Source organism: Palaemon carinicauda, chromosome 38, assembly GCF_036898095.1.
Source record: "Palaemon carinicauda isolate YSFRI2023 chromosome 38, ASM3689809v2, whole genome shotgun sequence".
Taxonomy (NCBI): Eukaryota; Metazoa; Arthropoda; class Malacostraca; order Decapoda; family Palaemonidae; genus Palaemon; species Palaemon carinicauda.
This window is the reverse complement of record NC_090762.1, coordinates 22,094,936-22,109,660: the sequence shown is the minus strand read 5'-3', so window position 1 is coordinate 22,109,660 and position 14,725 is coordinate 22,094,936. Positions and strand designations below refer to the sequence as shown.

At 39.4% G+C, this 14,725-nt stretch overlaps 1 protein-coding gene across 1 annotated transcript in view; it reads right to left on the bottom strand.

The window, feature by feature from the left end:
- The window catches only part of LOC137630453 (DNA replication ATP-dependent helicase/nuclease DNA2-like), a 93,219-nt gene that overhangs the window by 64,343 nt on the left and 14,151 nt on the right, over positions 1-14,725 (bottom strand). Inside the window, exons 2-3 of the mRNA XM_068361931.1 lie at positions 4,528-7,613; positions 2,733-2,850 (exon numbers count right to left, since the gene is read on the bottom strand). Coding sequence (XP_068218032.1) covers positions 2,733-2,850; positions 4,528-7,613 — 3,204 coding nt within the window. The remainder of the gene's footprint in view (positions 1-2,732; positions 2,851-4,527; positions 7,614-14,725) is intronic.

The window sequence follows — 14,725 nt, the reverse complement described above, 5'->3', positions numbered from 1 at the left end:
GGCTACTGGTTATCCCTCACTTAAAATTATCATGGCTAGTTCAGGTTCACCGAAAACAATATCATCATCATCTCCTCCTATGTCTAATGACGCAAAGGGCCTCGGTTAGATTTCGTCAGTCGTCTCTATCTTGAGCTTTAATTCAATACTTCTCCATTCATCATCTCCTACTTCACAATTCTTAGACCTCAGCCATGTAGGCCTGGGTCTTCCAGCTCTTCTAGTTCCTTGAGGAACCCAGCTGAACATTTGCTGAACTAATATCTCTTGGGGAGTGTGAAGAGCATGACCAAACCATCTCCATCTACCCCTCATCATGATCTCATCCACATATGGCACTCGGGTAAACTCTCTTATAGTTTCATTTCTAATCCTGTCCTGCCATTTAACTCCAAATATCCTTCTGAGGGCTTTGTTCTCAAATCTACTAAATCTCTTGAAGCTAGTTTCATTGTCATACCATGACTCATGCCCATAGAGTAACACTAAACTGATATATATATTCTATTTTTATATGCAATTTCAGCCAATTTGATTTCCAAATTTTACTTAACCTAGCTATTGTCTGATTTGCTTTTTTCAATCTTTCACTAAACTCTTATTCTAAAGACCCTGTATTGGAGATCATAGTTCCTAAGTACTTAAATGATTCTACCTCATTAATCCTTTCTCCTTCCAATGATATTTCATCTTCCAATGCATACTCCGTTATTATCTCTGTCTTTCTTCTATTTATCTTCAGCCCAACCTTGTGTAATATTTCATGCATTTTGGTAAGCAAGCATTGCAAATCCTATGATGTTCTGCTAACAACGACAGCATCATCAGCATAATCTAAGTCTGCTACATTCTTATCATCAATCTAGTCTAATCCTTCTCCCCCATCTCCGACTGTTCCAAGCTTTACAAAATTCATGAGGATAAACAACATAGGTGACAATACATTCCCTTGGAGTACTCCGCTCTTCACTGGAAATTCATTTGATAAGACTCCATTTACATTAACTTTGCACTTGCTATGTTCATGAACAGACTTGATCAAATTTACATATTTAAGAGGAATTCCATAATGACGCGGGACTCTCCACAAAAGTGGCCGGTGCACATTATCAAAGGCTTTTTCATAGTCCACAAATACTATCAAAAGTGGATTTCTATATTCTAAACATTGCTGTACAACCTATCTCAAAATGAAAATTTTCTAATTCCTGCTTGCTCATCTCTAACCTTTGCATAAATCTTTCTCTCCCTTCTTTTTAGAATAAGCATACAGTACTAGATATTTTCATAACGACAGAGGTAAGTGTTATGCCTGTGTAATTGTTGCAATCAGACAGGTCTTTTTTTTTGTCATTTTCACCGACACTCTTAACTCCCATTCATCCTCTTCAAGCCACATTCTACAAAATAATCTTGTAAGTAGTCTAGGAGTCACTTCCTTTACAGCCAGTATCACCTTGGCAGTTATTCCATTGAATTCAGAGGCTTTCCATTTCTTTAGAGTTTTGAGGATAGCTCCAACTTCAAACACACTGAATTCATTCATGAACACATTAAGGTCTTACAACGTGTTTCACTTAGGGCCAAGATATCCAAGTTATATTTCATAAATTCACTCTCCATTTGCTGTAACTTTCCAATCTGATTCATGGTTCTAACATTCCAATTAACTATTTTAAATTTTTCTTTATCATCTATAAACTGGGATATTCTTTGCACCCCACTACACCCAGGACTGGGGGCCATTCTTTCATCTTCTCTTTCCATGACTGACTAAACCCATAGGATTCATTGGCTAGATACATCAAAGGATGGCCAGTTCTTTATGATGCGCAGTGCCTATCTAAGGCAAGTGACCCCCTGCCGGTCCATACTAATTTTAGTAAGATCAACTGCCAAGCATCGGGTGTTAAAGCCAAAGAGACAGTTTGTCCATCACCTTAAACTCAATCCCTGCTGCCTGTGACTTCATCGAGATTTAGGGGGACATTTCCTCCACAACCTAAGCTCTCATTACTCCACCAAGTTGCTTATCCGATTATACAAGTATAACCATATAACCGTTGGCAAACATGGGTTGCTAAGATATACTGCCTAGCACGGTAAACAATATACCCAATATAAACAGTGGAAGGTTGGTATTTGCGCTGGAACAAAGAAAAAGTTATTAATAATGCCAATTCTCAAAGCAGGAGAGAGCGGCAGAATGACCGTCCTCTACCAAGGAAAGTGGTTGCTCAGCCCAGGTGTGAGAATGAGCGGGGTAGCCGACTACCCACACCCCACACCCACTCACTAGCGGTTGGGCTGGTTATCCTCGCTAAAATTATCATGGCTCGTTTTTCAGTTTCACTAAAAGAGTACCACTATAAATAGTGTAAGGTTTGTATTTGCGTTGGAACATCTATGTTTAAGATTTCTATTATCTTATTTACTTAACTGAAAATATGAGTTCTTTAGATTCCATACTTCTTGACTCCACTGTTGATAATACAGTACTACATCAGCAGCCTAAACAATATATAGTATAAAAAGAAAAAAGTAAAATATAAGCAAACATGCCTGTCAAGAATCTTGTTTTGTACAAATGACAAAGGTATAAGCTCTTCCCAGCAAGGACAGAATACTCAACAGTAATAGCATTCAGTAGTGTGTACGCTGCTGAAGTAGTTTCAGTATTGAAAAGTACAGTACAGTACAGTTCTGTATAAGCAAACAAATTTCTCACTTACATTATTCCCTTCCACAAAGACTGGTTGAGCTGTTAAGTAATGTATCATCTCATTCCTTAGTTGAATAAGACCCTTCTTTTCTTTTTCTCCAGCAGGAACCTCTTCCATAGCACCATCCCTAGAAATTTTTAGAATTCTGTTTACACAATACAAAGGGAGGTGATTACATCTGCTCAATACTATTATACAAATAAAGCCTCTGTATATAACATGAGGAAACAGTCTGGAAATCCTTGATCTCAGTGTTTATATCAATTTATGTAAATGAAGTGACACAGATTATATAAAGTACAGTGATACCTCTCAATAAGAAAGTCTGTATACAAAAAATGCACGGTACAAAAAGCGATATGAAAATTTTTTGCCTCATATTACGAAAAACTTCTCATGATACAAAACGTGATTCACCCGGCCGCCAAGAAAATAATTTCAAAATTCATGTGCCACCAAACTGTAAACTCGCCACCCTCGTCCTGCTATTCGATTGGTTATATTCGTACCCTGATGCTAGTTACCAAAGATCCTGCTCTCCCATTGGTCAGCATTTTTCCCATCATGCATCTACGCATTGGCATTCCTCGACCATTAATGAGGACGACATTAATGAGCTTCTCGAGGAGCACCAAGAGGAGCTTACAGCAGATAAGCTGAAGGAGTTGGAAGTAATGCAAGCGAATGTCGTTCAGGAACAGTTCTCTAGCCACGACGAGGCGGACAGTTACGACTACGACAAAGGCAGAAATTAAGGAGATTCTAGCTCATCATAAAATGGCAGACTTCATAGAAAACATTCACATCGAAAAGGTTTACACAGGTCATGTTCTTGCTCAGTGTAATGATGTTTGACTAACTCATTTCAGGAACATTTTAAGCAGGCAGAAACAAGCTTGCTTGGTTCATTTTTTTGTAAAGAGGCCCATTAGTAGGCCAAGAGAAAGCTCAAAGTGATCCGAAACAGAAAAGTCGAAGTGATGAAGAAATTGATGAAATTTACAAAGTACAAAATGTAAAGTAGAAAAAAAAAATTAGAAAGAAACAAAAAACAAAAGAAATTTGATTTAAGTTTTCCTAAAGTTAAGTGTTAATATTTTCTGCCATTAGTTAATGTTTCATAAAGTTAAGTGTTCATGTTTTCTGCCACTTGTTAATATTTACTGCCGCTTGTCCTCCTCCTCTGCCGCCACTTTCATTTTCAGACATCACTTCACTCAAAAGGTAAGGTTTCACATTTTCTTTATTTTCCATTTATTATTGCATTATGTTCCAATAACTACTTCATTTAAAGGTAATAATGGTTAAGTTAGGTATTGAATGATTCTAGTGTACAGTATTTGATTGTATTTCATTGTAGTTAGAACAGTATAGCTTTACTATAAAATTTAATGTGGTGTTTTTGTAAAGCTTGGAACGAATTAGGCGATTTACATGTAAAACTCCCCTCATTATACGAAAAAATCATGATACGAAAGCCGCTCCGCAACTAATTAATTCTGTATCCAGAGGCATTACTGTAGATGCAGTGTCTAAGTGTAAATTCTGGACTCATTTGTACAGGATTTCAAAATGAAAGGCTTTGATAAGACATTGGTTTGCACTTCATAAAAGTATATGCAATACCAAATACATTTCAGGTTTATCTTTCATTCCATATAAAATAACCTAGGCAATGAAAAAATTTTCATTGATAATTACACATTAAGCTATGAAAAGACATTCACTCATACCTTACAATAGCCCCAAGGAAAAAAAGGTCAATAAAATTTGTGTCAAAACTTCAAAATCAAATTCTACTCACTTTAAGTATAAAAGTAGACCAGCCTGTGGATCTTCTCTCCTATCTGCACTCATCATACTGTAAAGAGTCACTTGCCCTCGATGTTCAGCAGAAAAGCTTGACCGGCCAGTTTTTAATTCCAGGGGAACCACCTTCGTGGATCCTCTGCAGCGAGTCTTAACTGTCAAATCTACTTTACCCTTGACTCCAAATTTAGGAGACCAAATATTCTCTTCTATATCATGAATTTCTAATATATTTCCTTGCCACTGATTTTTCCGTGAGACACAGCCATCTTGCATTTGTACAAGACCACTACCCAGATATCGTTGTGACCAGCTAAGAATTCGTGGTAAATAGTTATTCATTTCTTCAAATATGCCAGCCTCATTCACACCTAAACCATACATTTCACAAAGCATTTTGGGATGGGATATAAGTTGCCTCATGAGGCTATCCAATTTTACCTTGGATGTAATCTTATTTTTTACTACATCTTGAAAGAGTTGATGAACTAGGCTTCCAATTAGCATGGCTTTGTTACCAGAATCCATCCCTCTAAATCTCTCATTCAATACAGATTTGCGGCGACAAAAGACAGCCGATACGACAGAGGTGCCAGATATGAGATAATCTGGTTTGATAACAATGATTCCTTGGTTGTTGTCAATAGTATAATGACCATCAATATACTTTGCAAAAAGAATATGTACTATATCACCCTCTGCTATTGCACTCTGAACCCAAAATCCTCTGAGAGAACAAGTTCTCTTCTCCTTTTCATGAAGAGAAGTCATTTGAATAAACATTTGTCCTTCATACGGACGATGCTCAACACCTGTCACAATGTGCCTGCCAAAGTTGCTACGAACTGCGAAAGAGTCTTCTCCAAGACCTTCATTCAACATCCTATTTATAATCTTGTTTTCAGTAGTTTGTGCTGATTCAGGTTTTTTGAATGGAGACATTTTCTCAAAATTAGAAGCTAAATCTTCACCTAACAAGTAATCTAATGAGTCCTCGAACTCAAAATCTGCTTCTGGAAAAGTACTTTTATCTTTAGAAATTTCCTCTTTTCCATCACTGGACTCTATCACAAATTCCTGCGACATCTCAAAGATGTCCTTTCCGGTTTTTAACTTGATTTCTTTATCAGCTGAAACCTGTTGCATATCATCTTCAGAATCAACAGCTCTATTATCAGTTACAGTTATCCCATTTCTTAGCAAAACTAACTCATCCATACTGTTGTCAGTAATTTCATTATCTTCATTTTTCATGACCTCTTCTATCAACATATTGCTATTCTTTACATCTTTTTTTATGGCTTTTTGACTTATTACACTACCCTGAAGTAAACTAAAACTGCCATCACTCTCTGATCCACTTAGAGAAGGGGACTGGTGACTGAATTTTGCAAAAAGATTTAATTTGCATTGGTTTATGTCATTAATTTCTTTTATCTTATCTTGAGTAATAACCCGTTTAGGATCAGAAGATACTCCTGTACCCGTGATTGCAGCGCTTTTGATGAATCCAAGCATTCCCACATTTTTGTTTTCTTTGTCACAAATGCTAAGAGAAATTTTTTCACTGGCAATTTCATCATTGTTACCAGGTTCATTTACAACAGGAATCTGATTATTTAGTGCATGAACCACTTGCAAAGGTTTATCATTTGCTTTTAAAAGATGTGGTTTGCTAGTATCTTTGCTTTTAAGAGATACTGGTTTTGGCTTCAGATCATTATTTATTCTACCATTTAAGGATCTGGAGCCGAGTACAGACTGTGAATATCCAAGTCTTCTACTCAATGGAAACTTACGTACTGGCTTGGGTTCAGGCGTAGGTGGAATGATATCGTCATCATCAAAACTTTCATCAACTATGGATCTTTTGAACTTTGAACTTGCCTCTGGTGTACCTTCTATGACATCAATTTCTGAATCAAAAGATGTAACTTCCAAACCTTGTTCATTACAATTTGAGATCTTAGAACTGGATCCCATATCCTGACGAAACTTTTGTACTTCTGGAAGTGGTTTGTTGGTATCTGTGCTTTTAAGAGATAAGGGTTTTGGCTTCAAGTCATTCTTTATTCCAACATTTAAGGATCTGGAGCTGAGTAAAGACTGTGGATATTTGAGCCTTTTCCTTAATGGAGACTTGCATGTACTAAGACTTGATAAGTGTTGAGGTGTAGGTGGAATGATGTCATCATTATCCAAAGTGTCATCAACTAGGAATCTTTTGAACTTTGAACTTACCTCTGGTGTACTTTCTATGGCATCAGTTTCTGAATCAAAAGATGTATCTTCAGAACCTTGTTCATTACAATTTGAGATCTTAGAACTGGATCCCATATCCTGATGAAACTTTTGTACTTCTGGATGTGGTTTGTTAGTATCTTTGCTTTTAAGAGATAAGGGTTTTGGCTTCAAATCATTCTTTATTCCAACATTTAAGGATCTGGAGCTGGGTAAACACCGTGAATATTTGAGTCTTTTACTCAATGGAGACTTGCATGTACCAAGACTTGGTAAGTGTTGAGGTGTAGGTGGAATGATGTCGTCATTATCCAAAGTGTCATCAACTAGGAATCTATTGAACTTTGAACTTACCTCTGGTGTACCTTCTATGGCATCAGTTTCTGAATCAAAAGATGTATCTTCAGAACCTTGTTCATTACAATTTGAGATCTTAGAACAGGATCCCATATCCTGATGAAACTTTTGTACTTCTGAATACAAAATCTTATCCCTTGCTTTCATCTTTGGTGTTGGTGGAATGAATTCTGGACTAAAGTCATCATCATCAGCGACTACACATTTCTTAGTTTCCTCTATACATGTTGGCTGACTTTCAACAATTTCAACATCAGAATCAGAGGATACATCTGTTAAACCTTGAGAATTTATATCCGACTTCTGAATTGATTTTTGTTTGCTCTTGGATACAACAGAAGATTTCTTTGTGTCAATTTGGCTGCTTGTAGATTTTTGGTAGCTTTTCTTAGAAACTTCATCATTGACTGTGGTGAACAGTTTTGAAGTTGTTGCTGGGGTAAAATATGATGATATTTTTTTCTGTCCATTGTTTTTATTAGGCTGTAATAGAAAAACAAAAAATTATTAATGTAATCAGCATTTACATACAGTAATATCATAAAACAAGGAACAACGGGTCATCACATGTAACCATAAAAAACTAAAAATAGTAAATAATTAAACATTCGAATGTAATGCAATTCATTATTCTAAACAACATAAAACAAATACTAAGCCAAAACAAGTAGAGATATAAATTCAAGACAAAAGTGCATCATGTGCAATATTGTTCAACATTTACTTTAAAATAAGTCATTTCAAACCATAACATGGGCTGAACTAACCACAATATGACAAATTTGGAAGTAATTTGTATTTTTCATAATGATACAAACCTGGAATTATTTATGGGGATATTACTTTCGGCAGGGCTGGAAGACAAGCCATAAGCCTTTTAGCAAGGGATCACTACCCAACCCACTAGTTAGCAGGATGGATGGGGTAGCCAGCTACCCAACTCACTCACACCCCTAGGCTGAGCACCCACTTTGCTTGCAGGGACTTCTTGGGGAATAGGTGCTGGCAGGCCAATCTGAATAAATAGCTCCAGGCTTGTATCGTTAAGAAAAATACAAATTAATTTCAATTTGTCATTTGTTCCAATACTAATACAAGCCTTTGCTATTCATAGGGATTGGCTTACCCCTTAGGAGGGAGGAAGTCCAATCCAACTGGATGGTCTTTGATCTGGGGTTTTCTCGTATGTGCTCCGCTCCGCATATAACAGGGAAAAACCCTAACACCTCGTAAAACAATTCATGCAAAGCACGGTCAGCTGCCTGAGCAATCTGTGACTGGTCTAAGTATGAATTTTCAGAAATGTAGGAATCTTAGAATCAACCATAGATGTTACCCTATCCCTCCTTGCCTGGGGGTATGGGGTCATAACAAGTATATCTTTCTATATCAGGTTGTAAAAGGGAAATGGTTCTACCTGCAGACAGCGGAGGTCAGCTTTGCAGAGTACCATAGGTGCTATTACCCCACAGGGTGGTAGATGAAAGAAAGAAAGAGATAGTTATTTTTTGTCATCTATCTCAGACCTGACCATGGTTAAAACTCAGCCCTGCCCCATCAGCTACTTGTCCATGAAAGAACGCAAGGTGTTTAAAATGACAAATTTGAAGATAATTTGTATTTTTTCCTAACTACAGTACTACAAACCTGTAGTTATTTATGTGGATTATCTTTCAGCGAGGCTAGAAGGTAACTATTAGACTAAAAGTGCGAGGTGGCATGCCTGCCTAAACACTTGAGTGGGTAGACAAGGGTGGCTTAGGGGTTATCCAGCCACCTCTATCTAAACTCTCACAGCCATGACTTACGTCACTTTTGATTGCAGGTAGGACTTCTGGGGGGCAGGTGACAGCGGGCCAATTTATGTAAATAACTACAGGTTTGTAAAAGTTAAGGAAAAATACAAATTATCTCCAAATTTGTCATTTGTTCCCATACTAACACACCTTACATTATTTATGTGGATGATTCACTCTTAAGAGGGTGGAATTCCTAATTCTGGCATGAACACTGACCCAATTTTACCTAGCACAGTACAATGGAACCTCTACATACGAACGTATCTACATCCGAATTTTCCAACATCCGAAGTGTAAAATTCGAGCAATTTTTCGACTCTACACTCGAATTTTATTTCAACACACGAAGTAAGCAATTTTCGTCGTACCGGTTGTATCCAAATTTTTTGACACACGAAGTACATTTTGAACACGTTCCTACTCTACACTCGAATTTTTTTTCGACACCCGAAGTGAACAATACCCGTACGCGTAGACAGTACTCATAGCGCCGGATGTATTTTTTATTTCCGCCGATAGAAGGCAGCACTTCGACCTCGGAGGTACCCTCAATTAGCGTGGCTTGGGTCATTCCTCTGTTCTCGTCGGCTTCGTGTGGTTGTGCGCTGTGCGTTCTGCTATTACAGTAACTGTATTTTAATCGTGATTTTTTGGGAACATCCTTTTACGGTTTTTTACGTAAAGCATGGGTCCTAAAAGGCTTAGTTTCGCAAGTGGTAGTGGTAGTGGTGAGAAAAGGAAGAAGGAAATGCTTTCTTTAGAAGTAAAGCAAGAAACTATTGAAAAGCATGAGCGTGGCACCCGCGTGAGTGAACTTGCAAAAGAATATGGCCGAAATATGTCGACGATCTCGACAATCTTGAAACAGAAAGAAGCCATTAAAGCAGTGAAACCTTCTAAGGGGATCACCATCATTTCAAAACGTCATAGCCCTATCATAGAAGAGATGGAACGACTTCTGCTAATCTGGATCAAGGACAGAGAGATTGTTGGCGACACCATCACCGAAACTATCATCTGCGAGAAGGCGCACGCCATCTTCACGGACTTGAAGGAGGCGAGCTCTGGGGGTGATGCTGGGGAGAGTTCAACCGAACTTTCCTCAGACGATTTCAAGGCATCTCGTGGCTGGTTTGAGAAATTTAAGAAACGGTCCGGGATTAATTCAGTTGTTCGCCACGGAGAGGCTGCTAGTGTGGACACAAAGGCTGCAGCTGACTTTGTGAAGAGCTTTGAAACGACCGTGCAGGAAGAAGGCTACGTAGAGCAGCAGGTGTTTAATTGTGATGAAACCGGGCTGTTTTGGAAGAAGATGCCCAGTTGAACCTACATCACCGCCGAAGAAAAGAAATTGCCTGGGCATAAGCCAATGAAGGATCGGTTGACTCTTGCCCTATGTGCCAACGCTAGCAGGGACTTTAAAGTCAAGCCCTTACTGGTTTACCATTCTGAGAACCATAGGGCCTTTAAGGCATAGAATGTGGATAAGGACCAGCTTCATGTTTTCTGGCCATCCAACTCAAAGGCCTGGGTCACTAGGCAGTTCTTTGTCCAATGGGTTAACCAAATTTTCGGGACTTCTGTGAAGAAGTATCTTCATGAGCAGAATTTGCCTTTAAAGTGCCTGCTATGCCTTGACAATGCACTCGCTCACCCCCCAGACTTGAAGATGATATCTTCAAAGAATTCAAGTTCATAAAGGTGCTGCATCTTCCACTGAATACCACCTCTATCCTCCAGCCCATGGACTAGCAAGTCACCTCAAATTTCAAGAAGCTCTACACCAAGCACCTATTCAAGCAGTGCTTTAATGTCACGCAAAGCACAAACTTAACTTTGCGTGAATTTTGGAAAAGCCACTTTAACATCGTGCACTGCTTGAAGATCATAGATCAGGCTTGGGTGGGAGTAACTCGACTGACACTGAATTCTGCCTGGAAGAAGCTGTGGCCAGATGCAGTTTCTCCCCGAGATTTCGAGGGTTTTGACCCCGAACCTGATCCTGTGGTGGATGCAGCGGAAGACGTAGAGGAAATCGTCTCCCTCGGCAAGTCCATGGGTCTGGAGGTCGACGCAGATGACATCACGGAACTCGTCGCCGAACATCACGACGAACTTACCACAGAAGAGCTCAAGAAACTCCATGCTATGTCTTAGCACATGAGTGGTGACGAGGAAGGGATCGAGGAGGTAGAACATGTGTTAGGTTCGGCGCAAATAAAAGAGATGTTAGGAAAATATCAAGACGTGGTCGACTTCATCGACAAATACCATCCAAAAAAATTGATTACAGGTTTGTCGTGTAGTTGCGCAGTTCGATGATGTTTGCCTAACTCATTTTCGAAACATTCTGAAAAGCCGTACCAAGCAACTTTCTATCGATCGCTTCTTTAAAAAACTACAAAGCAAACTCGTGATGAAGAGGAAGGAAGTAGTTCAAAGAAAACGGCAAAGAGTGAAGAGAAAAAAATTCAATCAATTTTAAGTGGAGAGAATGAAAGTGATTAAAATTAATTATCAAAAAGAAAAAAAAAATGTAAAAAAAAAATATAAAATATAAAAATAAAAAAAAAATAATAAGCTAAGTTAGGTTAAAGTTCACTTAGTGTAAGTTAGAATAAGTTACGGTAGTGTACGTTCATCGTAGTCACCCTCTCTACCTCCTCGCCACCCGTCCATCTCCTCTCTGCGTAGCAAGACCAATACCTGCGCTGGACTTTCTAAGGTAAAGTGACGCTAAAAACCTGTTTCTTATTTATTATTTCTTGATAATTATTCTTTTTTACATGTTTATTATCTAATTTAGAGTGCATATTGTCATGTGTAATTATGTGTAGTAATTTATTAAGGAGTTATCATAGGTTTTTGGGCTCAATCACGGATTAATCCTATTTCAATGTATTCTTAGGGGAAAATTCGTTTCTACATCCGAACATTTTCTACATCCGAAGTCGGTTGTGGAACGGATTAAATTCATAGGTAGAGGTACCACTGTATATGACTGTGGTCTAGAGAAAACTTTGACTCTTTGCTAAACATACAGAGTGAGTGTGATAGCAGCCTGAGCAATTCATTGTCAAGAAAGTATTGAACATCTTATATGAACACATTCCGAGTTTATATAGGAATTAGCAAAGACGTTTGCTTCCAGGGACGTGGACATTAGAATAAATTTATGACTATACTAGGCTAAACGACGTAAGTGATAATTACATGCAGAGGTTGAAGCCAGCTTGCAGAGGGACCCATAGTACTGCACCCCATGGGAGGGGAAGATGGAGAAAGGAAAATGCTAGACATACTCTCATTAATCCCTGTCTTAACCCAGGTAACCAATGCCCTCAAACAACTGCTACTTGTCCAATAAGGAGCCCGAGGTATTCTTAAACCACTTGTTGAGCAGCCACCACAGGACCGATAGTAAACATATCAAGTCTCCTGCGGGTCATGCCTTTTAAATAGTGGGCTGTAGACAAATTTTGACAGTACCTGCAACACGGAAAAATGATATTTTAATTATAAAATAAATTTTTTAATATACTTACCCGGTGAATATATAATAGCTGCTCCAGCGGCTCGACAGAAAACACACACAAAAACTCGCGAGCGATCGCTATGAAGGTTGCGGGTGTGCCCACCAGCGCCAACTATCGGCCAGATACCGCATATACATGTAAACAGACCCAATTTTTCTCATCCCGCTGGGTCTCTATCGGGGAGGAAGGGGGGGGCCTTTAATTTATATATTCACCGGGTAAGTATATTAAAAAATTTATTTTATAATTAAAATATCATTTTTAAATATTCAACTTAGCCGGTGAATATATAATAGCTGATTCACACCCATGGTGGTGGGTAGAGACCAGAGTTAATTAAGTTTACAGCGTATATGCTTAGAGTTTTTGACAGTTATATCATAACAAAACCCAAATATATAAAGGTACCTGGTAAGGAAGTTGACTTAGACGATTACTCTGCCTTATTAGTCTGTCTTCCTCACGAAGCCCAGAGATCCTCTTAGGATGCTGAAAGACTCCCAGGAGCTGAAGTATTAAGGGCTGCAACCCATAAAACAGGACCTCATCAAACCCCTAATCTGGGCGCTCTCAAGAAATGACTTTGACCACCCGCCAAATCAACCAGGATGCGAAAGGCTTCTTAGCCTTCCGTACAACCCAAAAAACAATATTAAAAACATTTCAAGAGACAGATTAAAAAGGATATTGGAATTAGGGTAATGTAGTGGTAGAACCCTCACCCACTACTGCACTCGATGCAACGAATGGACCCAGTGTGTAGCAGTCCTCGTAAAGAGTCTGGACATCTTTTAAGTAAAATGACACTGACTTGCTTCTCCAAAAAGTCGCGTCCATAATACTTTGCAGAGATTTATTTTGGTTGAAGGCCACGGAGGTTGCTATAGCTCTAACTTCGTGCGTCTTAACCTTAAGCAAACATCGGTCTTTCTCATTCAAGTGAGAATGAGCTTCTCGTATTAAAAATCTGATAAAATATGACAAAGCATTCTTTGACATAGGCAATGATGGTTTCTTAACTGAGCACCATAATGCCTCAGATTTACCTCGTAATGACTTAGTACGAGCTAAATAGAACTTGAGAGCTCTAACAGGACATAATACTCTTTCCAGTTCGTTGCCTACGATCTCTGATAAGCAAGGAATATCAAAAGATTTAGGCCAAGGACAAGGCAGTTCATTTTTGGCCAGGAAACCAAGTTGAAGTGAACAAGTGGCTTTTTCTGTAGAAAAGCCGATGTTCTTACTGAAGGCATGAAGTTCACTGACCCTTTTAGCCGAAGCCAAGCACACTAGGAAAAGTGTCTTGAGGGTGAGATCCTTCAGGGAGGCTGAATGTAATGGCTCAAACCTGTCTGACATGAGGAACCTTAGGACCACGTCTAAGTTCCATCCAGGAGTTGCCAAACGACGTTCCTTAGAGGTCTCGAAAGACTTAAGGAGATCTTGGAGATCTTTATTGTTGGATAGATCTAAGCCTCTATGTCGAAAGACCGAAGCCAACATGCTCCTGTAGCCCTAATCGTGGGAGCTGAAAGGGAGCGAACCTTTCTCAGATGTAAAAGAAAATCTGCGATTTGGGCTACAGAGGTACTGGACGAGGACACAGATGCTGACTTGCACCAGTCTCGAAAGACTTCCCACTTCGACTGGTATACTCTAATGGTAGAAGCTCTCCTCGCTCTTGCAATCGCACTGGCTGCCTCCTTCGAAAAGCCTCAAGCTCTTGAGAGTCTTTCGATAGTCTGAAGGAAGTCAGACGAAGTGCGGGGAGGCTTTGATGGACATTCTTTACGTGGGGCTGACGTAACAGATCTACCCTTAGAGGAAGACTTCTTGGAAAGTCTACCAGCCATTGAAGTACCTCGGTGAACCACTCTCGCGGGCCAGAGGCTAGCAACCAACGTCAACCTTGTCCCTTCGTGAGAGGCGAACTTCTGCAGTACCTTGTTGACTATCTTGAATGGTGGGAATGCATTTAAGTCCAGAAGAGACCAATCCAGTAGAAACGCGTCTATGTGGATTGCTTCTGTATCTAGGACTGGAGAGCAATAGATTGGTAACCTTTTGGTCAACGAGGAGGCAAAGAGGTCTATGGTGGGTTGACCCCAAGTAGCCCAAAGACTCTTGCCCACGTCCTTGTGGAGGGTCCATTCCGTGGGTATCACCTGACCCCTCCGACTGAGACAGTCTGCCAAGACGTTCAAGTCCCCCTGGATGAATCTCGTCAACAGGGAGATGCCCCGATTTCTTGACCATA